Here is a 25,619-nt window from a genome sequence, read left to right as displayed (position 1 = left end):
AAATAGACTCAACGTTACTGATGCTTATATAAAACCTGCTTTTTAACATGACAGGAAGAGGTGAGCTGTTATATAAAAGAAAGGCCCCTCCTCCAGCTTAACTCCCAGCTTGTTTCAAAATAAGGACCCAGATCCTTAAAAGGCAGTTTTTCTTCAGAAGGGTCTTTCTGGCCCTGACTTCTGCTTCAGAGAATTAGGCTTATCATTTATTATGAGCATCATCAATAAACAGATTATGGATAGTCTGTTATGTTTCAAGATAATCATGTGAAATTTTCTGAGAAAGTTACAAAAAGTCAACATACTTTTTTATTATTTATTTTGAGAAAGAGCGAGAGAGTGCACAAGCTTGCGTGAACGTGGGAGTGGCAGAGAGAGAGGGGGAGAGAGAATTCCAAGCAAGCTCTGTGCTGTAAACACAGAGCCTGATGTGGGGCTTGATCCCACAAACCATAAGACCATGACCTGAACTGAAATCAAGATTCAGATGCTTAATCAACTGAGTCACCCAGGCACCCCCAACAGAGGATTTTATTTATTTATTTTTAAAGTTTACTTATTTATTTTGAGAGAGCGAGAGAGCATGAGAGTTGGGGAGGGGCAGAGAGAAAGGGAGAGAGACAGAGAATCCCCAGCCGGCTTCACACTGTCGGCATACAGCCCGAGGTGGGGCTTGAACTCATGAATCATGAGATGAAGACTTGAGCTGAATTTGGACACTCAACTTAGCCACCCAGGTGCCCCCCAACCAAGGATTTTAAAAGCAGAAGCAAAACAGGAACAAGCTAAACTACAGAAGGACCAAATATACCAACATTTTGCTTTTATAATAAAAAAACTTCATAGAGCCTTGATCATGTTTTCTGTTTTTGTAAATATGAAAATCTGAGCAAGTTATCATGTGTATATGTATTTTTGTAAGGAAAGGTTCATCAAATTTTGAAGAGGCCTATGAACGGAAAAAGACCAGTGGTCTGGACCATTCAAACATCCTTATCTAGGACTTTCTGTGACACCAAAAGAGCACTTATTCACTCTGTCCCTGAAATACAGTGGACATTTGTTGGGTTGGCCATCCCATTCCCCTTTCTGGTAGCAGGAATTCTGTGCTTTTGCCTCACAGAACCCACTCTCAGCAGTTGCTGACGTCATCCCTGAACAAGAAGGGTGGAACAGTTCACTTAGGCTGAGTCCATCAGCACATCCTCTCCCTCTCCCCGATTGACTTAGGCTGAGTCCATCAGCACATCTTGTCCCTCTTCCCTATTGACTTAGGCTGAGTCCATCAACACATCCTATCCCTCTTCCCTATGAATGACTCAGGGATTGGCCAATCTTATGGCCAATATATGCCATATGGCCAATCTAATTGGCCAATTATATGCCTAATGACCTGAATCAAGGATTCATTACAAATTTTAAGCTAAATGGAAAATCAGTGTGGTTTTTTCTTTTTTTGCAAATGTTTTTGGCTAACTTGTCTTTTGTTCATACTGACAAATAATGCAGAATTGTTAGGCTGAAGGAGCACCATTAGCCTTAAGGGATTATTTTATTTTTGTGGTTAATTCTCATATGCATATATAGACACAGATGATGAAATATTTTTATTCCATAATTTCCAACAATGCAATATATACTTATGGATATAAAGAGAATTATAAACTATAGCCTCAACAAGAAATTCAATTTTAAAAAATGACTTAAACTTTGCTATTAGACAGCCATCAAATATTTTCAGATTGCTAAAATGCCTGAAATCTGAAAAACCTAATAAACAAGAGAGCTTTTTTGCTTGAATCAGGACTATTATTCACTAAAGTTAAGTCCATTACCCTGTACTTTATTTCTTTCTTTGATTATGGATCACACAAAGAAATGTTAACTAGCAAAGGGAAATTCAGCAATGTTTGTATTATAAATTTCAGGGGGAAAAAGCTCTTAAAAATTTTAAACAGTGGTGGCTTCAAACTAGTGTTAGGGATTAGAAAACAAGTATAGTCAATCCTTGTTATTTGTAGCTTTAATATTTGCAAAGTTGCTTATCATTGAAACTTATTTGTGGTGCTTCTGTGGTCATTCAAAAATATTTGAGGACTTGCACAGAGAAGTGAAAAATCTGAGTCACTCAAAAGTGTCCATTCCCAGCTGAGGTCAAACAAAACAGTGGTCCACCTTATTGTTTCAGGTCTCCTACTGTCAACAAGTGTCCTTTTCATGATCTACTGATGGCCATGCTTTTTGCATGTTTGTACTTTTTGTTGATTTTGCTACCTAGAGTGGTCCCCGCACACTGCTGAAGTGCTTTCTAGTGTTTCTAAACACAAGAAAGCTGTGATGTGCCTTACAGAGAAAATACTGTGTTATATAAACTTTGTTCAGGCATGAGATGTGGTGCTGTTGGCCATGAATTTGACGTTGATGAATCAACAATATATATTAAATAAAGTGTCTTTAAATAGAAACATACATCAAACAAGGTTATGTATTGATCAGTTGACAAAAATGTTGTGACCAGAAACTCACAGGAATCAAACCTTGTATTTCCCCTGGGAGGAACGGTTTGGTGTTCACTAATTCAGTGTTTGTGGTGACTTTACCACAAATGAAAAGAATTAACTGTATTTCTAAGTGATATATTTATAAACATCATCTGTTCTGATAGTTCTTTCTTCTGACATAGGGATCAGATGACTATTAAATATATTAGTTTACTCCCTGAAAATTGTGAGACAGTGAGGTATCTGGGTAGAAAAGAGAGTATGCTGACAGTGTGGCGCCTACTTGGGGTTCTCCGTCTCTGTCTCCCTCTGCCTCTCCCCTGCTCACGCACACATGCTTTCTCTCTCTCAAACATTAAAAGAAAAGAGAGTAGTACTGTTCTAAGTGGATCTGAAAACTGCAGGAGCAGGTCTGAGGAAAGTTTGTTCCACTGCTTTTCCGTCAACTTTTTTCCCCTCTCTTCAATGTACAATTCTCTTCATCCAACATTCTAATACTTTTTGTTTTTGAAGTAGTAATTTTACTTTTTCACTCTGTACCTTTGTAAATAAGGTCAGCACAGGCAGAACAGTCTTAGAGGCAGAACGATTTCTCAAGAGGAGTCGAAAGGAGTATTTGGCAAGTTGCATGCTATTTCCTTGAAACCAGAGCATCTTAACTCTGCCAAAAGAAAAATAGACCAGTAAACTTATGTGCCCTAGATTTTGCTGTTTATAATATGAACAGTAAGCTGCAAGCCTCTGATGGAATTTAAAGACTTGAGAACTTCTTGGAGTCCAGGAGTGTCAGAGAGGCCCAGATGTTTGGCAAGTCTCCACAGTGCCTCAACATTCAGTGTATTCCAAACAAAACAGAACTTAGAATGGGAAAATATCCATATTTATGGATGAGCTGTGTGCCTAATCACTTGGTTTCTGCAAGCAAACTGCATGGGTTTGTTAATTTGAATACAAAATTAAATTTCACCTGCAGATTGTGCCAGCATCCTGATTCCCTAAAATGTGGAGGTTTCCTGAGATGGTTTTTATTTGCAGAGATAGCTTATCTTATTGGCAAGCTTTCAATGACACACAGCCACCTTCATGGTAAAGGAAACAGTAATTAAGCAGCACAAATCCCCAAATGAAGGTTAAGGCTGTTTTTTAGGATATCCATATCCCCCTCCCCCACCCCCTGCTGCAAAAGATGGGGAAACACAGAACAGTAGCAAGAGGAACTATAGGGGAGAATTGGGTCGAGTTGACTTGTCAGAAACAAAGATCTACTCAACTCCTTCAGTATGTTAAAAGGAGATTGCCATCGTTTTTTAAAACATACACAAATGTACTGGTGTTACTACTGGAGATACTCCAATACGAACAGCTTGGTAATAGCAGCATGTCAAACACTAGGCTTTGAAGCTCCCCCATCTTGCTACTTTTCTCGACATAAGACAGCCTACTTATTCCTAGTTATTCTACTGAGCCTCCAGCTTTGTCCTTAAAACTACAAATATGGTAATTTCACTTTTAAAACACATATGCACTGTTGACTTATCATTAATCAATATTCTCAAGATGAACTCATTCCTGGGATATCCATTTTTTAACTTTGCTTTACTCTTTCTCTGCAACTTCACCTTAACTTCCCTTCCTTATCTTGGCATGCTGCAGCCACAGAGATTCTCTTTTGTTCCTTGAATACCCAAAGATCATTTCTTCATCAGGATCTCTGCGCTCGATGTCCTTTTGCATAAAAAGCTCTTAGGTAGCTTCTCATTTGCCCTGGGTCATGCTTTAGTGACTGCCTTACCAAGGTTGACTAGCCCACCACACTGCATCCTTATGCTTCACTATAGTTTTATCTTTTTTTTTTTTTTAATGTTTATTCATTTCCTGAGAGAGAGAGAGAGAGAGAGAGAGAGTGAGCAAGCAGGGGAGGGGCAGAGAGAGAGGGAGTCACAGAATTGGAAACAGGCTCTAGGCTCCAAGCTGTCAGCACAGAGCCTGACGCGGGGCTCAAACTTATGAACTGCGAGATCATGACCTGAGTTGTAATAGGATGCTTAACAGACTGAGCCACCAAGGCGCCCCAGTTTTCTTTTATCTTTTACTGCCTGAAACTATTTATTTATCTCTGTGTCTCTTCTACTACAATGTGAGTTCCATAGGGGCAGGTACTTTTTCACCCCAGCATCCCCAAGCATCTGTAATTAACTTGGCACATAGTAGGTGTTCAGATATTCGTTTGAATATTTAAGGTATTGGAGTGAGTCTTTCTCTACCTCTTTTTCTCACCTCTAACCCTGATCAGACACTCATTGTGCATAGTGGTCACTAATTAAGCAGATCACATGTCATAGCTAAAGGTTAGTGTTCCTCAGGGTGCCCACAAGACTATGGGCACTACAGTTGGTCCCAACCCTTTCATCACCAACTAAGATCTCTGCCTGCTCTACTCCACAGAGCATGACTCTATTAATTATGTGCTAATCTCTACTGCTGACTAGGCTTCCTAGTGTAAGATTAGTCTTAAACTCCTTCAAACAGAATTATATGATATTGGAGAAAAATACCATCTCATGTCAAACTAATGTAAAGACCAGAGGACAAGAAGATTGGATTTTGATCTGTAAAACGATAATCTTTCTTTCACTCTTAAACTGGTAGCCTTCCACTTGTCCCTGGATCTCCCTGCTAACTGAGTGATCTCCCTAACGCATAGGAGGGAATGTGATGAGCACTGTGCAAGGATCTGCTGCTCAGCATTATTCCAAGATGGAAAGTAGATCTAAACAGTTTCACAGTACGCTGTGCTACTCTCAACCAAGTGGTAAGCCCTGGCATACACATTTTCTATAAATTCAGCAGAATCAACAACTCCAGTACGTAAATGTGGTTGAAAACAACAGCTTCCAAGCATGGCTTTGTCTACACATGATATAAATGAGGAGGGAAGGTCTCTGTTTGCCATGTTTACTCTAGGTAACAATTTCTCCCCCGTTGGTTTTGGGAACCAAAACCAGGTTGGGTGTAGGTTGGGAAGGCCCTACACCCACAGTGGCACATCTTCCTGGGGAATGGAATTTAAAAAGCTGTACTATATGAAGGAGAAAGGAAACAAAATATTAGTTTCGTTAAAGACAGAACCACAGATCTTAGAAATGAGAAGGATCAGGCCCTCTATGGCAGTGACCTAAGACTGTCTCCAGGATAGTGAACTGTACCTACATGCTTCTGGTGGAGGGGTTTAAGATTTATTGATGTCTCGCTGGTAAGGAAAAGAACTTACTGCTTTTACCTAGCTGAGTTGAGATGTTAAAGGCTTAAAAAAAAAAAAATCACATTCACAATGGAAATCTGCTTTGGTATTTCCAACATGACAAAACACAGCATGTGGTCTTGGTTGCACCCAAGACAAATAAAACCTGTCATAGTAAACAGAGATGCTATTCATTCCAGATTTGCTGAAATATTTGTTCACCCAACCCAGAGAGCTGAGTCTTTAGTGATGCTACAACCATTCTATTTAAAATTAGTTCTCTTTCCATTATTAGTCTCCATCTCTACCTTTTCTCATGTACTTAATCACTTAAACATGGCGTATTTGTTTACTGAGAAATGCCTTACTTAGCATTATGTAATTTTACTACCTGTGTATCTTCCAAATGTCCTAAGGCACATGCATTTTACCACATTGTTAAATTAACTTTTTTTCTTTGTAAGCACTGTAGGAGAATATTATATTAGAGTATGATATGAAAAACAGCTCCCTATACCTCTCCTAGGCAGAAATAAGATACTAAGGCTGCAATTCTGAACACTGGAGTCCCCTTAGTTTTAGAAATAAATGAAAAACGATATACTCCAATTGGAACTCTATAATACTCTTCTTAGAATATTTTACTAACTCTGTAAACCCTAACACTATTGCTGTCAATGTCACACTCACTGCATCATGCCTTCTTGAAGTAAAATCTTAATATGGGCTACTCTGTCAATGTGACATTTTCATTAGCTCTATTATGTTTGAACAGTATCTCAGCATTATAAAAAAATACTCTGAAAGGCAGTCTCTGTCTGTTAGCTCATGACTGGGAGAGGACAGCACCTTTTTGATTATGTCATTGAATTTAGTCATGAAACTTATGTCCTTACTACATATAGACACAATTTTATCCTTTGTATTTTGTTACATGCCTCTGTGATATGAGCAAAAAGAGCAGTGTTCATAATATCAAAGAAGCACAATTGGGTCACCTTTGTCACAGACAAAAAAAAAAAAGTAAAAGGCCTAAGACTGGATTTAGAATGTGCCTAAAACAAATTCCACAGCCTAACAATAAAGATGGTGACTCCTGCTGTTTCAAGTCCACTGCTGCTCAGAGGCGTGGATCACCCTGAAAGAGAAAGGGAATGCCGGCTTTTCAACAAACTGAGGCTGACTCCAGTGGTCTTTATGGCGGAATCAAATACAACATGGGGGAGGACTGATTGGACCCATTCAGCCCTCCTTGAAGCAAGATAAGGAAAATAACTTAACTTTATAGCATTTTCCCTGTGAGGCACTCAAGGGCATACTATTAAAGCAACTGATTACAGTACAGAAAGAAGCCAGGGTCGTTTGAGCCTTTATTAGGGATTATTCATTTCTTGCATGAGGAGCTGCCCAGACTCGGGCTGCCTATCACTTACGTGGGGTCCCTGGATTCTTCAAACACTGCGTGTGTCTGATTAGAAGGGAAACAACATTGTTCTCGCCTGAGTAGAGAAACTGACCTTCACTGACCAGAATTTTTATTTCATACAAAGAACCTTTTGGCACGCTGGATCTCCAAGCTCACATGATCCCTCATCAGCAAGCTGCAGTGTTAGTTCATGTGCAAAATGAACAAGTCTGTCTAAGCCCACGTACTGCCTTGGTTATTAACAGGTAATGTTGGAGCTTCTTTGCAAGAGTATAATGTAAATTTAATGCTGAGCTGACATTAACCAAACACTATTACGGTAGCTCTTGCTGAACCTGTGTTCCACAAGGAGGGGCTCGGGGCTTCCATTTAGTCATCTGTGCCATATGAGATGCTAAGTCCTCATTTCACATTCATTACCACCTGAGTATAACGTTCCTATTTTTACCCAAATGACTGGAAACACACGTGTGTATGCACGCACGCACCACACACCTCTACCGAGAACAAAAGCCCATCATTTTAGGTGACTGAAAGTGTACGTAATGAGGTGAGGTTGCTCTTAGGGGTCTTGTCTGGTCATTGGGCTCGAGCTAATCCAGGGAAACAGGGCCACCTGTTGCCTCGCCAGTGCTCCTCTGTGTCACCTGTGTCCAAGCCTCCTTCTCTCCAAACAAGTGGGAGTCCGGCCTGGGCTCTTGGGGGACGAGGACAGGCAGCATAAAGGGATGCAACCAAAGCTGAAAATGCAGCAGATACTGTGAGGCATCAACCCCAAGGGGCGAAGCGGGGCTAGAATGAGGCTACAGGATAGAAGCAGAGCTTGGGGCCCTCAGTCACTGGCATGGGTGGGACCGCAGGTGCTCAGCTCTTCAGCCTCGGCAGTCAGAGTCCCAGGCCAGGGGAACTGCCTAAGCCCTGGAGCCAACTGAGGCAAGGTGTTGCAACAAAGATCCGAGCTGACCACCCACCTGAGGCCCACTTGCACGTGGTGTCACGCTCGGCTTCCTTCTTCTCTTCTTTTTCTGAATTGAGGCACAATTAACATTTTATTAGTTTCAGGTGTACGAACATAATGATTCGATATTTGTATCTCCCACGAAACAATCAACACAGCCTCTTTCTGACCATGGAGTTGGACTGCTGATTCAAGCCCACACAGCACATGAAACCATACGTCATGGCCCAGGCCCGGGGAACAAGAAGAGGCCTCTCACACCACATGTCCACGTCCCTTCCTGCAGCTTCTTTTTCCAGATTTCAGTGCCAACAGCTTCACCACACAGGGGGCCAGAGAAGGCAGTAGAAAATCAGTCCCAGAAAGGAATGACTGGTCACATGAGTGCCTAGAGACAAAACCCCTTTTTTTTCCCCTTCACATTACTACCATGACTATGGGATTTCCAGGTATCTGGATGTCTCTATTTCCCTGTTTATACTCAGTGGTGCTATGTTAATTTTCATTCAACACACCGTTCTGGTAAGTCCTTTAACTCTCTCAAGTGTGGGACTTGCCAATACAGTAAGATTACAATTTCACTGAAGGTAGTTACACCTACCACTTAGTACAAGTGTCCTGTCCCCATATCCCACCTCCTTCAAATTCTCAGTAAATTAAGCCATTTTTTCCCCTTCATCCTGCTTGGTGTTTAGCCCATTTCTTTCCGCCCAAGTAAAACTCTCATGTGGAGAAGTCACCTCCACACACTAGATACAAGCAGCAAGAATAATAGAGGGATATACTTCAGCGGATTCAGGAGAAGGGAGTTAAACTCTTAACTGAAACAATATAAATACAGGAGGGATTACAACCGGAACATTTAACGGCCACCTCTAAATGCTGTAAGGGAAAGGAAAAGAAGAGTACTGCGGGCTGAGATCAGAGGTGGCTTCACAAGAGTAGGATCCTAAATCATCTCGGATTTGGGTATGTACAAAAAAGGGGAAACATCTCAAAGCTGGGGTTAGACACAAAGGCGCTGTAGTACGAATGCCGTGGCCTGTTTGATGGGAGTCACTGAAGGGTTTTAAGCGACAGAGTGATATGATAAAAGCTGTGTTTTGGAAGACTGATCTAACAGCAGCATTCAGGATGGACGGCAGAGGAAAGGAGGACAGACAGAGCCGAGTAAGAGTTGAGGTCAGTTATGACAGCCTGGGTGTGGGATGAGAGTCATTCAACAATTATCTGATGTTTTCCAGGCGTTACATGCTATTGTAGGTGCTGGGTTCAGTGGTGACCAGGAAAGCAAGGTACCTGCCTTTGTGGCATCCATATTCCAGTGATGCTGCAGTCAAACAATATCAGATAGTGACAAGTAGAGGAAAGGGAGTAAGACAGGGTGATGTGATGGTAATTAAGGCAGGTCCTTGACATAAGTACTCTGAGCAGGTGTTGGTTTTACTGAGACCAAAGGCTGAGAAGGTGCAAAAATCTGAAGGAGAAACATTTTGGAGAGAGGAATACTAAGTGCAATGGCTTTAAGGTGAGGACAACCTCAACTTACTGGGAGAAACAAATAGGAGCATGTGGCTTAAGCACAGTAAACAAGGAAGGGGATAGGACTCAAAAATAGTCTCTGGGGGTCAGATCACCTAAGTCCTCATGTGCTATGTTGAGGTTTTAATTACAGTTAGATTTAGAAGAAGGAAGTGATATGGTCTCAAATACATTTCTAAAAGATCACTTTAGCTGCTGTGTAAAGAATGGATGGGGGTGGGGGACAGGGGCCCCGTTAGGGGGCCACTGTGTTAGTCTAGGTAAGAAAGGATGGTGGTATAGACAAGGACAGAAATCGGGCCAATAGTACTTAGCAATGAATTGGATATGAGGGATTAAAGATGACGGTAAGAACAACTCCAGTTTTGGCCTTGAGCCTCTGGTGGGTGGCAATGCCATTGACTAAAATGAGGAAAACGGAGGCAGGTACAGATTGAGGAGTATATGGGACAGCTCTATTAGGGACAAGTTGGAGCTCATGGAGAGAGTGGCCTCACAGGTTTGGTATTCAGGAGAGAAGCCAGGGCTCAAGATAAAAATTTGAGATTCTATCAATTTAGGGACTGTATTTACAGCTATGGAAACAGATGAGATCATCTGTTTAGATAATCTGGAAATTAGATTATCTGAATGATAGAGAGAAAGAAGAGGGCCCAGGACAGATCTCTGAGGCAATCCAGCATGTAGAAGTTGTGTAGAGAGGAGCCAGCAAAGGAAGCAGAAAGAAAGATTGGTGAGTTACAATGATACCCAGGAAAGTGTGTCATCACAGAGGCCAAGGGGAGAAGGTGCTTCCAGAACGAGAACAGGAGTAGTGAAAGAATCTACTACAGATCAGATGGGATGGGTCTGATGTTGCTTCAAAGCAGTGAAATCTTCCAACCAAGGCCTACCCCTAACATGAGCTACCTGTCTGGTTTTTGCCTAAAATAACATCTTAACTAAAAGTATATATTTCTGGTGAGGACAGAAGTAGTGGATTGCAGAGGAGTGCAGGTAAACGTTGATTGGGTAGCTTCAAAAAGAGACAATAAATGTAAAAAAATCTTTGGATAATTATAAAGAAGAATAGAGAAATCAGCCTTAACTTTATTACTAAAATGATACTAAAAGTAAGGTATTGTTACCAAAAATTATGAAGCTGATTCTATTACTAAACTGTGCTTTTACTGGCCTCAAGAGGAAGATTTAAAACTTCTACTATAGCAGTCTCAGAAAAAGGAAATTGAAAAACTGAAAAATAGTTCAAACAGAAATAGCCGAAAACTTGAGATTGTGGACATTACTTAAATAGGCATTTCTAAGACACGATATTGCTGATTGAACCAACATATTTACCTTCTACTCAGGAGGTCACTAAGTCCAGGTGAGACTGGCTGTCTATCTAGACCTTCCAATACCGTGGCACCAAATATTGGTTTAGCTTCCTTAGGCTTCAGAAAATAACAGAACAGGGCACTGAAATGTACTTTTGAGATGTCGAGGTTTCTCCTTGATAGGTTTTAGACAAAGGCCAGTTCCTTTCCAGTTGCTTTTTGCGATACTTGCCATTATATTTTCAAAGATTAAAAAAATTTTTACCAGTGATGTGCTTGATGCATGTCTATCAAACAAGCTGCCTAGGAAATGGTAAAGCTGGATTTTATTGATCATCTCTCAAGACAAAACTTGTTCCAAAGTAATTCTGAATAACTTGTGTAGGGAGGGTAAAATACCTGTAAATAAACACAGCTCCCACTAAATCCTCAGTTGGGCGGTGGGGGGCGGGGGGGAGCACAAATGGGTAATTCCTCATTTAGAGTTTCAAAAATCACTCTTCATATAGAGTTTCGGCTGGAATTCAGCATGTTTGAATTCCTGGGTGCATTTCTGGGCGAGGATTTCATAGACCTAAACCCTGAAGACAGGCAACTGCCACTAATTAGCTCGGAGATGCTGGCAATTCGTCATCCGTTTAAGCTTCAGTTTCATCAGCTGCACAACAGAAACATGACCCCTTGTCCTGTTCCCTCATTTTACAGACAGGGAGAAACTGTGCCCACAGGCTTTGATATCAGATGTCCTCCTGATCAGAGAAGGGGCATCACACACTGAAGAAATGGCATGGCAAATAGCCCGTGGCTTTGAAAGGCCCTAAACAAAGAATCTAGAGTAGTTTTTAACCAGACCATTTAGAGAGGACCAGAACTCCCACAGAGATCCAGGCAGAACTGCACGCTGGCTTCTCCAGCCCCTCAATCATAACCAGGAAGCCTTGGCATCGGAAAAGACCCAGCAGAGGAGGGGACGTTAGCATTGCCAGGAACTCGTTTTGCAACTGTTGGAGCCTCTGAGAGGGAAAAGCGCCTCCTAAAAGGCAGAATGATGTATTTTTCTCTCTTACTATTTGACACATTTTAAAAATAATTTTTAATGACAGACCTCCGTCATCTCTGCCCTCTTCTCCCCCTCCAGAAGCATGCTTGTGTTTGCCTCGCAAGCCGACAAATGTGAGGTGGAAGGGGAGAGGAATCCTTAGTGTGAACAAGAGTTTGTTTTAGAATCTCTGGACCTCAGCAGTCACACTTTCCAGATCATTGCTTTTAGAGCAGTCTGCTCCGTAATGGGGTTGGTGCACATGAAAATGTCAGGGAAGGGTTTGCAGAGGAACATTCAGCTGAGAAAACCAAAATGAAGATGCTAATCAGAAACAGCAGTGTACTCTTACTATGCATTCCCTCTAGCCCCCGGAGGTCCAGAGGGGATTCTGGACTAATTCCTGTTAACACAATAGGGCTAGGACACACTGCACCCCTCCTCTCCTCCGAAAGACACTCAGTCAGTGTCTGGCCCGGAGCCAGAGAGGCATATTCTGAATTCAGAGCGTGCAACAATGTTGAGTACAATTACGACATAATGGCTGCAAACTGTTCCTGAAAGCCAAGAAAACCTGAATGATGTGGTTGGGTTATATCATACATGAGGGCTTAATAGAGTTTAAAAACCAATTTGAAAATTTCTTCATTCCATAAAGATGGCATTAAGATGAGGGCAAAATCATTCTAGTTCAAGGGATGGGAACAAAGTGCATAAGGACTTAATGCTGACTCCTTTCCACATTATCCTTCTTAACCAAAATGACCCATTCCCTTTGAAGATATCTGTGATATTTAATACTGACCCAGAAAGAAGGCAATTTCATTAAAGTATCTTAGTTTTATTGTACCCAGCTAGTAATGCCAGTTTCCTTGCTATTTACAAAGCACACACTCCCATTTCCAAAAACAACTCTCTGCTGTTCAAAATCCATCCATCCAGGCAGTGTCTTCCATTCATCACTAATACTCTACTATTTCCAATTCATCTTGCCAAAGAGGCAAAGTTATCCCCATGACCACACAAGAGCTGAAAAGATGTTTCATTCATTTTTAGCCATTTTGTAGCAAGTGAGTGTAGAACCTCTGAGTTACTAAATCCAGCATTTTCTTGGACTTGTGATATCAACAATACCTAGACCTGCTCAGTCTTGATGTTGGAAACAGTGTACCCGTGAGGTCATGCTCCCCTAACCCTCAGTATAGAAGAGTCTATAATCCTCTGAATCCTACTCTGTGACAACATCTATCATGGAATATCTTCATATTTCGGAACTGGGAGGTGACTTTGCAGATCCCCTTGTTTTATGGATAAAGAAACTAATGTTTAACTGAAGCCTTTCACACTGCATTTTTTTGCTTCTTATATTGGTTTTCTATATTTTTTCCTTGAACAATGGCTTATTTTTATACATAATGAGACCACCGCAGAATTTCCAGAATGAGAAAGCATCTCCAAGTTCAACCTCCTTTCTTCCCCACCCCCCCAAAAAAAAAATCTCAGCAAGCTTTATACATAAATCCTCAGAGTATAGCAGATGAGATATCGCATTTTGTTTAAAGTTTAATTTAAAGATGGAGAGTGAGGAAAGGCTCAGCTTCAGACAGAATTCTTTTATTATAAGAATGAGGTTTGGTTTCTAAATCTAAGAAGATAAAGATTAACTTCATTTTTGAACCTGGAGAAACAGAGCTGAACTTAGATCTCTCTCTTTTTTTTTTTTTTTTTCTCCAGTCTAATGTCCTAGGCTGCCTCAGCTGACTGAATTTCTATTAAGTAACAGTATCCTTCCTCCTGGCTCACTGGAAGAACTATGTATTTTAAAAAGTAAAGAATTAATAATCAAATCATTGAAACTCATGTCCTTCCTCCCGACTAAACTAGAAGCCATTTCCCCAAGATTTCATGATTAATATGAAAAAGTACAGGAACAAAGAAAGGAAGTTCATGTGTTTCCAGAAGTAACATTCTGGGTTCTGTGGCAATCCCACCAGCAACGGAAGGGAGCAGTGTATCCCACCTGCCTGCCCCATGACAACACAAAAAGCTGTCAACTTTGAACTCCTTGGGAATGTTAGCAAAGTAGAGAAGATGACTGTGGCTTTCTTTCTGTCGTATTTGGGCAACCTAGCCTTAAAATAATGACCATACATAGATCCTCTATCCTTAAGGCAGGACAAAACAAAGATACTAGTGCCCTAGGTAAGCTAGCAAATTAGTATGCTTCAAAAGGACACTCTTCAAATATTTGCTCAACAGGTCTTTGGGTGAGGAGTTGAGCATGGCAGGCTGGATGGAGGGTGGAGACAGCGCTCCTGGAGGCTTTCAGCTTGCATATTCCATTCAACACAACCAAGGCCCTGCAGCCGATCAGGTCATATCTCCTTGAAGGCAGTTTGGTGACCACATACATACCGAGATTCTCAAACATGCACTTCCCTACTCCACGCTGTTCATCAAAACATTAGTAACTGCCGTATTTACACTGCATCTAGTAATCTCTTGAAAGATTACTGTTTTATATTCCTTTCTCTACCTGTTGCATTCCCACTGATGCTATAGATCCAACCTCCCTTCAGGGACACTGTCTTTTCATTTCTAAAGCATGTGCTGAGTGTTTGCAGTGTGTCAGGCAGTAGAAATGTAAGAGTGTCAAGATGCTTTCTTTGCCTGTAAGGACCTCACACTTTGGGCAGAAGAAAGATTTACAAACAATGCAATACTGCAGTGATGAAGCCTACATTAGTAAAACAGTTGTTAGTCCATACTACTGGCGAAATGCTCTGAAATCCTTGGAGATGGATACTTTCTTAAAACAAAAGATATTTTGAGTTTTGTTCTGGAAACCCCATCTTTGGTAAGGATTAGAACTGATGTTTTCTTTTTTTCTTTTTAATAATTTTTTTTAACATTTTTATTTATTTTTGAGAGACAGAGAGAGAACATGAGCGGGGGAGAGGCAGAGAGAGAGACACACACAAAGAAGCGGAAGCAGGCTCCAGGCTCTGCACCGTCAGTACAGAGCCCAACGCGGGGCTTGAACTCACCAACTGTGAGATCACGAGCTGAGCTGAAGTCGGACGCTTACCCAACTGAGCCACCCAGGCGCCCCCAGAATTTATGCTTTCATGACTCCATTTTCTTGTAACTGGGATGTTAGGGATGTGGGATAATTATCTATGAGAAACGTAGCCCAGACATCTCATTTTGCATATTCTTTCTCAAATGATTTTGTCCCTTGAACCTGCTATGGAGATGGATGAAGGAAGCTTGCCTAGTCCCTGCTACCTGTGTGGATCCCTGGATCCAGATGGTTTCTTCCCTTCAAAATAATTGCACACGAGATTAAAGCTGCATGCAGGAACTATCCCAACTGGCTTTTGGCTTCCTCTGATGTACACCCCTTAAATAAAATAGTGGCAAAATTAGATTTAAAATAAGGAGCATAAAAACCTTACTATTTGTACCATATTACCTCAAGGTGTTGCTATGGTGTGAAAGAAACCCCGAACCCTGGCATTAGAGTAACTGAATGTATCAGCCATCTAGAGTATGCACATGTTATGAAATACAAAAACTTTACAAACAAAAAATAACTTATTTTGAAGGCATATCTCCACACTGCCTCTGGTACTTAAATGTACAACAGAGCTAGGCATCTGGAATAAAATAGAAATACAGTCCAGTAAATTCCCAACTTGGAAAATCCTCATTTCTATTACCTTACCTGCCATCAATATATCTAAATAAAACCACATAGCAACATTTTCTCCTAGTGAAGGAGACAAAAATAAAACAAAACTGATTCTTCCCCAGCAAGCTGCTACTACTGACCACAACAAGCATGAAGAAAGAAATCTGGGGAGTTTGCCTGTCTAAAGCACCAGCCCCACGAATCTTAATTTTCACAACAGTACCTTTCTGGTTCCAGGCAATTCTTCAGCAGAACAGAACCCAGGTTATTAGGCTATGACATTTCACACAGAAGCAGGATTTAGCCTTGCCTTATCCTGATATTACCATAATCACTCAGTATTCCCAGGGGACACCTCTTTTTCCAAGTGTTTTAAATCTCAATGTATACAGCTCCAAATAAAGAACAAAGAGCTTCATATGCATTTTCATAAGTTATTCCTCATAAAATTACTAAATGAGAAGACTGCGGCCTGTAATAGCTACCTCAACTTGTACAGTGCCATGCACACTGAGACATGGTTCCAGTATGTCTCTTAACCAGTAACTGTTTAACGAAGGCAATGTATTACAAGAACCCTGCTTATGGTGGGAAATGTGCTAGAAAGTGTTGGGGGCTTAAAAGGTCCTAGACACTATCCCTGTTACGGAGGAGCTCCTAGCTTGTGGTCAAGCTGGGCCACACTGTATATATATATTTTTTATCTTATTTTATTAAAATTTTTTTTAATGTTTATTTTTTTGGGAGACAGAGAGAGTGCAAGCAGGGGAGGGGCAGAGAGAGAGAGGGAGACCCAGAATCTGAAGTAGGCTCCAGGCTCTGAGCTGTCAGCACAGAGCCTGACGTGGGGCTCAAACCCACGAAGCAGGGGATCATGACCTGAGCCGAAGCTGGATGCTTAACTGACTAAGCCACAGGTGGCCCTGTGTATGTATGTATCTATCTATGTGTGTGTATATATATGAAATACTTTATAATAAGAAACAAGAATAAAGATCATCCAGGAAAAACCTTGTTAAAGACAGCATTAGAAACAGGCACTTTCCTATTCATGTTAGTAATTTCACTGTGACTTCTTTACCTCTGGACCTATTAAAAAACTGTATGAGGGGGGCGCCTGGGTGGCTCAGTCGGTTGAGCGTCCGACTTCGGCTCAGGTCATGATCTCGCGGTCCGTGATTTCGAGCCCCAAGTCGGGCTCTGGGCTGATGGCTCAGAGCCTGGAGCCTGCTTCCGATTCTGTGTCTCCCGCTCTCTCTGACCCTCCCCTGTTCATGCTCTGTCTCAAAAATAAATAAACGTTAAAAAAAAAAAAAATTTTTTTTTAAAACTCTATGAGGGGTGCCTGTGTGGCTCAGGCCCTTGAGATGGGACTCTTGATTTTGGCTCAAGTCATGATCTCACAGTCGTGAGATTGAGCTCTCCGCTCTCCCACTCCCACTCTCAGGTCATGGAGCCTGCTTAGGATTCTCTCCTCCCTTTCTCCCACTCCCAGTCTCTCTCAAAAACAAACAAACAAACAAAACAAAACAAAAAACTGCATCTTGTGGTATTCATCAGGGGTGACCAACAAGGCTAAGTATTTGTTGAGAATTGTACAATTTCTGATTTAGTCTCACATTGTTCCCCACCCAGGGGACGGCTTTTGCCAGTAAAGCAGAGAGGAGGTCCAGAAAGCCCGGGACTCACAACGTTGCCTACGGCACCTTTCAACCTTTTCACCCTCAGTTAAAGGCCAACATGGCTGCTCAAAAATATTTATTTAAAAAGGCAGTCATGTCTGCGGGCTGCCAATTGAGATTATACTGCCACTTCATTGAATTGACTTAAACCCAGGACTGGGCATCTGTGAAAAACTGTTAAGAGAGTAAAGCTGAGATGTTTTCTGCTTTTTCTTAAAAAAACGCCTTTTCCCGCTCGTTACTTTGTTCACTTCCCAGAGCGCCATCGCACGCGCACTCACACACACACACACACACACACACACACACACACACACACACACGCACGCGCGCGCCAATAATTCCTCCCCTCCCCCCCGCTGAAGTTCATGGATTAATGGCTCCCGGTTTAATTAAGTCCCCCCTAACAACAATCGAAATCGGCAGCGTATAGCACAGCCAAGGGCTCGCGTGCCCCGCCTCCGGCCCGCGTGCGGGTTGTGGGCGGGGATATGAGCGCCCACCTGCTGCCGCCAGGCCATCCGCACGCACCTGAGCCGCCTACCGACTTCGCCGCTTCCGCTTCGCGCCCGGCACTTCCGCCCGAGCCGGCCCGGCGCCCGCCCCCTGTCCCGCACTTCCGCCCGGGCCTGCTGCTGCTCGGATTTCCTTCTGGGAACTCGTATCAGTCTTCTGAGGGTGGCGGCCGCGCCTGAGCTGTTGCGCGGGGAAGGAGACAGGCAAAAACCAAGGCCAAAGTGAAAAAGAAAACAAAATAAGCCCTTGGAAAAGTGACTCAGCCTGTTCGGGAACCATTTAATAACGAGCCAACTTTTTGTAAGGCTATTTTAACTCATTTCTGCGTTTGTTCACTCATTCATTTAACGCTTACTGCCTTCTTCCCCTGGGTTCTGGCTGAGCTAGGATATGGGGAACAAGATGATGAATGAAAATGGCAGCTGTACCCTTCTCACATGTACAGTTATGTAAACAAATCAGGCATAAGGACATTATCCTTTAAATAGGCCATGCCTTCAGTGAGCTAAATGCATTGAAAGGAAAGGAATGTGTACCTATGAAATGATGGAAGTGACCACTTGAAGAAGTAGATTTTAGGCTGGGATGTGAAGCACCAGGTTGGGCAGGGACAGAGCTCTCCAGGCCTGGGGAAGGGGGCACTAGAGGGAGCCTGGCACGGGCAGTGCCCAGAAGACTGACTTGTATGGCTGAGGCATAGAGGGAGAGGGGAGAGAGGTGAAAACCGTCTGCATAGGATAGGCAGGAGCCAGGCCATGCCTAGGACCTTTCTTTTAGTTTTGTGTTAAGGACAGCTGGTGGAATTTTTGTTTTACTCTGTTTTTGTTTGTGTGTGGGAAGGGGCTTGAATTGATTGCCTTTCCATACTGAAAGTCTCTCTTATCTTTGGGAAGGAGATGAGAAGGGGCTGGGGTAGGTGAGAGCAGAGCACAAGCTGGAAAGGCAGGAGGCCCCTATGTAGTCCAGGGGTGAGGCCCCAGGACTTGAATGGTGGTACTCTAAATAGTGAGAAAATAAAATAAGACTAGTGCTCAAAGCCAACATTGACTGCTCACATCAGCTTTACTCTCATTAACTTGTTTAATCTTGAGAACCATCCTTTTAAGCCTTATTGCTACACTTTTGCCGATGAAAAAACAATAACTTGTCCTAATTCTCAGAGCTAGGAAATGGTCAAGATGGGATTCCATCTCATCCTGTCTGATACCAGTAACCATGAGCTTATCACTATACACTCAGTATGAATTTAGTGATTTAAAAAAAAGATAGAAAAAAAAATAATAAGGTCAGGAATGCATCCCCTAAACAAACCACTCTAATGATGTGATATTGTTGGAGGACACATCTAGAAAGTAGAGTTCCCAAATTTTTACTATATCATTCTAGCATTTGCTGACAGAAAAGAGGGCAATTTGTGACTGTCAATAGACTACCTATGATTATTTTTGAGTTGATACACTAATAAGATCTAATGCCTTTCTGGGGGAAGAAAAAAAGTCAGTCTACAAAGTACACTCCACTACACAGTTGCTGATCCATTATTTTTAAAGAAGTTATCTTGAGTCTAGTTATAAACACCTTGGTGGAACATGCATGACTCACATTTTGTGGAGTGATAGAAAAGCTTCCTAGGAGTACAACTCCAAATCAGCTTCCACATCTCATTTCTTATTGGAAAACAAAATAAATTTGATTTATGAAAGCTGGTTTCACCCACCGCAGGAAAAGTATGACTTTGCCAAAGGCCAATAGTGAAGTCTTTTAGTATTTGTGGTGGGTAAATTTCAGTAAGGAGCCAAAAATTCACAAAAATCATCAGAATTTGAATTTGATAAGAATTTCTTGGGTTGTTCAGGCACAAGGTATGGTACCTCCTCATGATTGTTTTGGTTGAAGGTGCAAGTTCCATGAAATGGCTAAGAACTCACTGTACTCCAGGCCCAGTCATTTCAGGAGTGCTTGACTGCCACAAACCCAAAGGACAAGCTTTGCCTCTAGACACAGGGAAAACAGTGCTCAGCATTTGAGCTGTGCCTGGGAAAATGTCTGGAGTCTGAGTGGGAAAAGTTACAGTCTCCAAAATTAGAAATTAAAACTGCCAGAGCAAAATGAAACAACATTTATTAAATGATCACAAAATATAATACTGTGTCAGCTTCATTAATTGCTGGATTTGTTGTTCATAACAATTTCACTACATTGGAAAATAGTTTGTAGATGAGATGCTCTTACCAACTGAAAATTCCTGGATATACATGATGAGTGTTGAGAAATCACAGTGTATTTTTTTTATGTAAAACAATTTTTTTTAATTTTTATTTTTGAGAGTGAGAGAGAGAGAGAGAGCATGAGCAGGGGAGGGGCAAAGTGAGAGAGGGAGACACAGAATCTGAAACAGGCTCCAGGCTCTGAGCTGTCAGCCCAGAGCCCGACACGGGGCTCAAACTCACAAACCGTGAGATCGTGACCTGAGCTGAAGTCAGACGCTTAACTGACTGAGCCATCCAGGCGCCCTGAAATCACAGCATATTTTAAATTAATTACTTTAGCCAAATAATTTCAAAAGCAAAATTATAAAATTCTTCATAGCAAAATATTTAAATGTGGGATGTGTACACATTTTAACATATCTGAAGTGATGTACAAGTAAGAGCGTTTAGAGAATATGAAGGTCTTAGTATAGCAATAGGTCTTATACAGTTATGTTCGCTCCAAACATGCTTGTCAGGGGCGCCTGACCTATCTCTTGTCCTCCATCCAGGTCTGGGCTTCAGTTCCAAACTATACCCTGGGAATCTTGATAGGACTGGTGTCAGGATCTCTTACATGGGCTGAGTTCTGGTGGATCTCAAGGCTCTTCCAGCTCTATGTTCACTCCTGAGACTAAAGGCTGCTCTGGAGAAAGCCTGCTGGTATAGTCTGGTCTGTACCTCCTGAGATAGCTTGAAGGGTGTCTTAAAGGACACATCACCCTTTCTTCTTCCAGAGATGACCTGGAACCAGGCTTCCCCCAAGGCCTCCTGAGGGCTGGGTGTGTGGTGTGAAGGGAGGTATCTTCACTCCCAGCTCCTTGGCTTTGCCTTTGGGAGAATAGGAGTAAAGGAAAGGCTTTTGATGTCACTGCTTTCCCTTGAGAATACCTTAAAACAATAATATGTGTCCTGACAGGTAGTGACTATCATGCCAACTCTATTTTACAGTAATCTGTCTCTATCCTGCTACTCAAAAAACATGCGATCTGAACTTTGACTAGGAGGGACAGTCCCCAGTAATAGCCACAGTTGGGTGATGTTGGCATAATCGTGATGGTGGAAGGATTTAGAAACCTGGTAGGTTTTCTCCCGTGGCCTTTCTCGGGTCTTTACAGTGAGCTTATTTATTTATCTCACGAGTGTCTCATCCCCCAGCACTGCAAACTCTGCAGGAAATGATCTGGAAGGGCCAGATATTGTGTTATGTTTAAGGTCATGGAGAAAAACAGTGGCAACCTCCCAAAGAAAAGACAGGCTTCTGAGTCTGGATGTGTTGGGTCAGCAGGGTCACTGTTGAACCCCCCCAGGCCAACCATTACAGGAAACAGAATTATAAGCCTGTCTTACTAGGAGGGAATGGACCTCAGAAGCCTGATTTCTATATCCCCCTTGACATTTAAAAAAACTCTGCTCTTGTGCCAGAGGAGAGTGAAGAAAATTTTAAAAGCAGAAAAATGTTTGTTTTAAGGCTTGCTCAGTAATCCACTTATGCTGTTTACATTAAAGAACCTTTCATGTAAACATCATTAATTATGTAGTATAAGAGCCAAATAAAAATGCTAAAAAATAAAAGTAATTGTGGGATAAATTAGTATAGCTTGAGTGCACATATATTATGCAGACACTCTAGACTTTTATATTTTATTGAGGGAGGTGGATTTGTGATTTTCTATGTTTGAGCTGCTAGGATGGAACCAACAGAAGTGACATTTTACAGATGGATACCAAAGCTGTTAAAGTTTAAACTCATACTGGCAATGAGACTGTGCTTTTTAACATAGCCCTTGACTTATGCTTCCTCTCTAAATCTATCTAGAAAAGGGGCGTCTGGGTGGCTCAGTCGATTAAGTGTCCGACTTGGGCTCAGGTCATGATCTCGTGGTTCGTGAGTTCGAGCCCCGCATCAGGCTCTGTGCTGACAGCCCGGAACCCGGAGCCTGGAGCCTGCTTCGGATTCTGTGTCTCCCTCTCTCTCCGCCCCTCCCCCGTTCATGCTGTGTCTCTCTCTGTCTCAAAAATAAGTAAATGTTAAGTCTGTCTAGAAAAGATTCTGGGCAGAGATGTGGATTGAATATCCCATGGATTTCCCCAGAAGGTTTTTTGGAGCAGGACCATGATTATCTTCTCCAAAATCAGTAGCCTCCATCGTACAGTCAAGTGCAATAACAGAAGACTGCTTGTGTCTGTATTAAAGGAAGTGAATTGTGTGAAGAAGGGCAGGGACAGAAGCTGTTGAGGAAATATGGCACAGAGACCGTGGAGTAGCGATGACACTATGCATTTGTATCACCTTTTATAGTATTTCAAAAGTCTTCATGTACGTTATGAAAATTAATCCTTTACAAATAATTTTGTAAACTAGGTAGGGTATGTATATTTTTACCGACCTCATTTGACAGACAAGGAAATTGAAGCTTAGGGAGGGAAGTCACAATGAAACAGGGATTGGAAAGGAGTGCATAAGTTCTATCGTTTTTTTCTACTACCACATTTATATTACTTTTTAAACATAAATGAAAAAAAACACGGTGTAGTTCATAGCAATATTTTGTGCTATGTGGGATCTTTTAAGAACATGTGAGTGTATTTACATCATTTCCTCAGGGAAAGTTTTGTTTTACCTAGAAAAGCAGGAAATGGAGTTGAAATGGGAAAAGTTTTTTCATTTTTATGGATTAAACCCATCTGTTATTTTCACTAAGCCTCCTATCATGGAGGACGATAGATTTCTCACAACATAAAGAGATGAGAAAAGAGGAAAATGTGTTTCCTTTGTTCTCTGGTTCAGATTCATACCCATCCATGGAGTCCTGTTCAGATAAAACAGGGCAGTCAGTTTACCCATCAGAAAGAAAAGACACTGCTGTCCTCAGATATGCCCCCAACACTCTGGACAGTCTTGCACAGAATTAAAGTTAACACTTACCACTCTGAGGAATTCTGAGGGATAATTTTTTTTTTTCACTGCTTCGGGCATCTTTCAATACTGTGCTTGAATATTTTACTATATTATCTGTTACATCTGCACAAGACAAAATTAAGCAAAATTATCTTTCACTTATTTATTCAGAATAGTGCTTACTGAGTATGTACTTTGTGGCAGTAGGAGTTCAACTCTAGGGTTGAATCTAAAGACACGCTTCTTGGGGGCGCCTGGGTGGCTCAGTCGGTTAAGCATCCGACTTTGGCTCAGGTCATGATCTCACGGTCAGTGAGTTCAAGCCCCACGTCGGGCTCTGTGCTGACAGCTCAGAGCCTGGAGCCTGCTTCAGATTCTGTGTCTCCCTCTCTCTCTGACCCTCCCCCGTTCATGCTCTCTCTGTCTCAAAAAAAGTAAATAAACATTAAAAAAAAAATAAAAAAATAAAAAATAAAGACACGCTTCTTGTTGTAATGGAACTCACCATCAAGTGGGGGAGATGAATATTAATCACATGACCACAACAGTAAATACATACTGTAAGAGGCCTCTGCTCTGGTGAGAACAAGACTAGTAGATTATTAGGTAATTGGAAAATGCAGTTAAAGTGGGAAATCATTAAATATGTGTGTGTGTGTGTGTGTGTGTGTGTGTGTGTGTGTGTGTGTGTATACGTACATATACATTTAACCCTTGAATAACAAGGGGGCCAGGGGCACCCACACCTCATAAATCCATGTATAACTTTTTGCCTCCCCCCAAACTTAACTAATTTATGGCCTACTGTTGATTGGAAGCCTTGTTGATAACATAAAAATGGATGGACACATATTTTGTATGTTATATGCATTATCTACTGTATTCTTACAACGAAGCAATCTAGAGGAAAGAAAATGTTATTAAGAAAATCACAAGGGGCAGGCACCTGGGTGGCTCATTTGGTTAAGGATACAATTTCGGCTCAGGTCATGATCTCCCGGTCAGTGAGTTGGAGCCCCACATTGGGCTCTCTGTTGTCAGCGTGGAGTCTGCTTCAGATCTTCTTCCTTTCACTCCCTGCCCCTCACCCGCTTGTACTTTATCTCTCTCAAAAATAAATGAACATTAAAAAAAAAAAGGAAATCATAAGGAAGAGAGAATACATTTACAGTACTTCACTGTGTTGAAAAAAAAATCTGTGTATAAGTGGACCCACCCAGTTCAAGCCCATGCTGTTCAAGAAGGGTCAGATGTGTATTTATATACACATACACATAAGTATATATATACATTCATATATATATATATATATATATATATACATATATACATTTATATATGTGTGTGTATACATATATGTGTGTATACACATCGTAAATGTATGTGTGTGTATATATGTATATATATGTGTGTGTGTGTATGTATATATATATGTAAAACTTTTATTTTTTACTTAAAATACATAAATGAACATTTATTTGCCAAATTTGATAGGGCCACCCTTCTTGCATACAGCCTACTCAAATGCATATCATCTACAATTTTCAGTTTCAGATACTTTAATATAGAGGGAGAACTTAAAGACACTTGCAAAATAATTTGAGTTCATTTAAATTTTTATTATTTTTTTCCTCTGGTCCTTTACACTTGTCTTACCTGTCACTAATCTAAGAGCAATTTCCTCCCAGCTTTTTCAAGTCTTTTCAAAGCATTTAACATTTTTTTTTTAGTTTATTTATTTATTTTTGAGAGAGAGCACAAGCAGAAGGGGGGGGGGGAGAGAGAGAGAGGGAGACACAGAATCTGAAGCAGGCTTCAGGCTCAGAGCTGCCAGTGTAGAGCCTGATGTGGGGCTTGAACCCATAAACCGTGAGATAATGACGTGAGCCAAAGTTGGATGCTTAACCAACTGAGCCACGCAGGCACCCCGTAACTTAGTTTTCATAGAAATGGCAACTCTCTTTTTATGTTCATATTTGATTAGTTGATGTGATATTTAATTAAACTACATAATTATAGTCACCAAGTACAACTGCCGTAAACAGGTTAGGGAACAAAAACAACCACTCTCAGTTGGCAGGGATAGAAGGGATGGGGGTATTAGGCTACAGAAGCCACAAGCATCTATCATGCTTTGGGCCATCAGTCAATACGTTTTACAGATGGATTTGAAAACGTCAGTAAATTCAACCCTCTCCCCCCCCCCCCCCCGCCCCCAGCTCAATCAAAAGAGTTTCTATTGTAATTAAAAACTAGTAAACATTACTAAGGAAAAGCAGTGGGTGCCATAAGGGTCTGTAATTGGGGAATGTGACTCAGTCCCAGGGCAGCAGGAGCGGCCTCTCACGGGAAATTACAGTTGAGCTGCGATCAGAGAGTAACTAGGCATTTGCTCAAAGAGGGGCTGGGACAGGGGTCTGGAGAAAGGAGTTCCAGGCAGCAGGAGCAGTAGAGTCCATGCTGTGTGGAAAATAAGGAACTGAAAGAGGCCAATATGATCAATGCGAAGAGCGGAAATGGGAGAGCAGTCCGGGATGAGGCAGAGGGAAGGAG

The 25,619-nt window shown here is 41.6% G+C and overlaps 1 protein-coding gene across 7 annotated transcripts in view; it reads right to left on the bottom strand.

The window, feature by feature from the left end:
* The window catches only part of C1H5orf63 (chromosome 1 C5orf63 homolog), a 42,112-nt gene extending 24,078 nt beyond the window's left edge, over nt 1-18,034 (bottom strand). For 3 of the 7 annotated variants that reach the window (XR_009264062.1, XM_058737362.1, XM_058737408.1), the window contains exons 1-3: nt 17,931-18,034; nt 8,140-8,193; nt 3,042-3,162 (exon numbers count right to left, since the gene is read on the bottom strand). Coding sequence is in view for 6 of the 7 variants with exons in the window: in XM_058737362.1 (XP_058593345.1) it covers nt 3,042-3,155 (114 nt within the window). In the remaining variant the exon portion in view is untranslated. Of the gene's footprint in view, nt 1-3,041; nt 3,163-8,139; nt 8,194-17,902 lie in introns of all 7 variants that reach the window. The other 4 variants (XM_058737399.1, XM_058737371.1, XM_058737380.1 and 1 more) reach the window with 4 other exon arrangements.
* Between the last annotated feature and the right edge of the window lie 7,585 nt (nt 18,035-25,619).

Source organism: Neofelis nebulosa, chromosome 1 (assembly GCF_028018385.1).
Source record: "Neofelis nebulosa isolate mNeoNeb1 chromosome 1, mNeoNeb1.pri, whole genome shotgun sequence".
NCBI lineage: Eukaryota > Metazoa > Chordata > Mammalia > Carnivora > Felidae > Neofelis > Neofelis nebulosa.
This window is presented reverse-complemented; position numbering and strand designations above follow the sequence as displayed.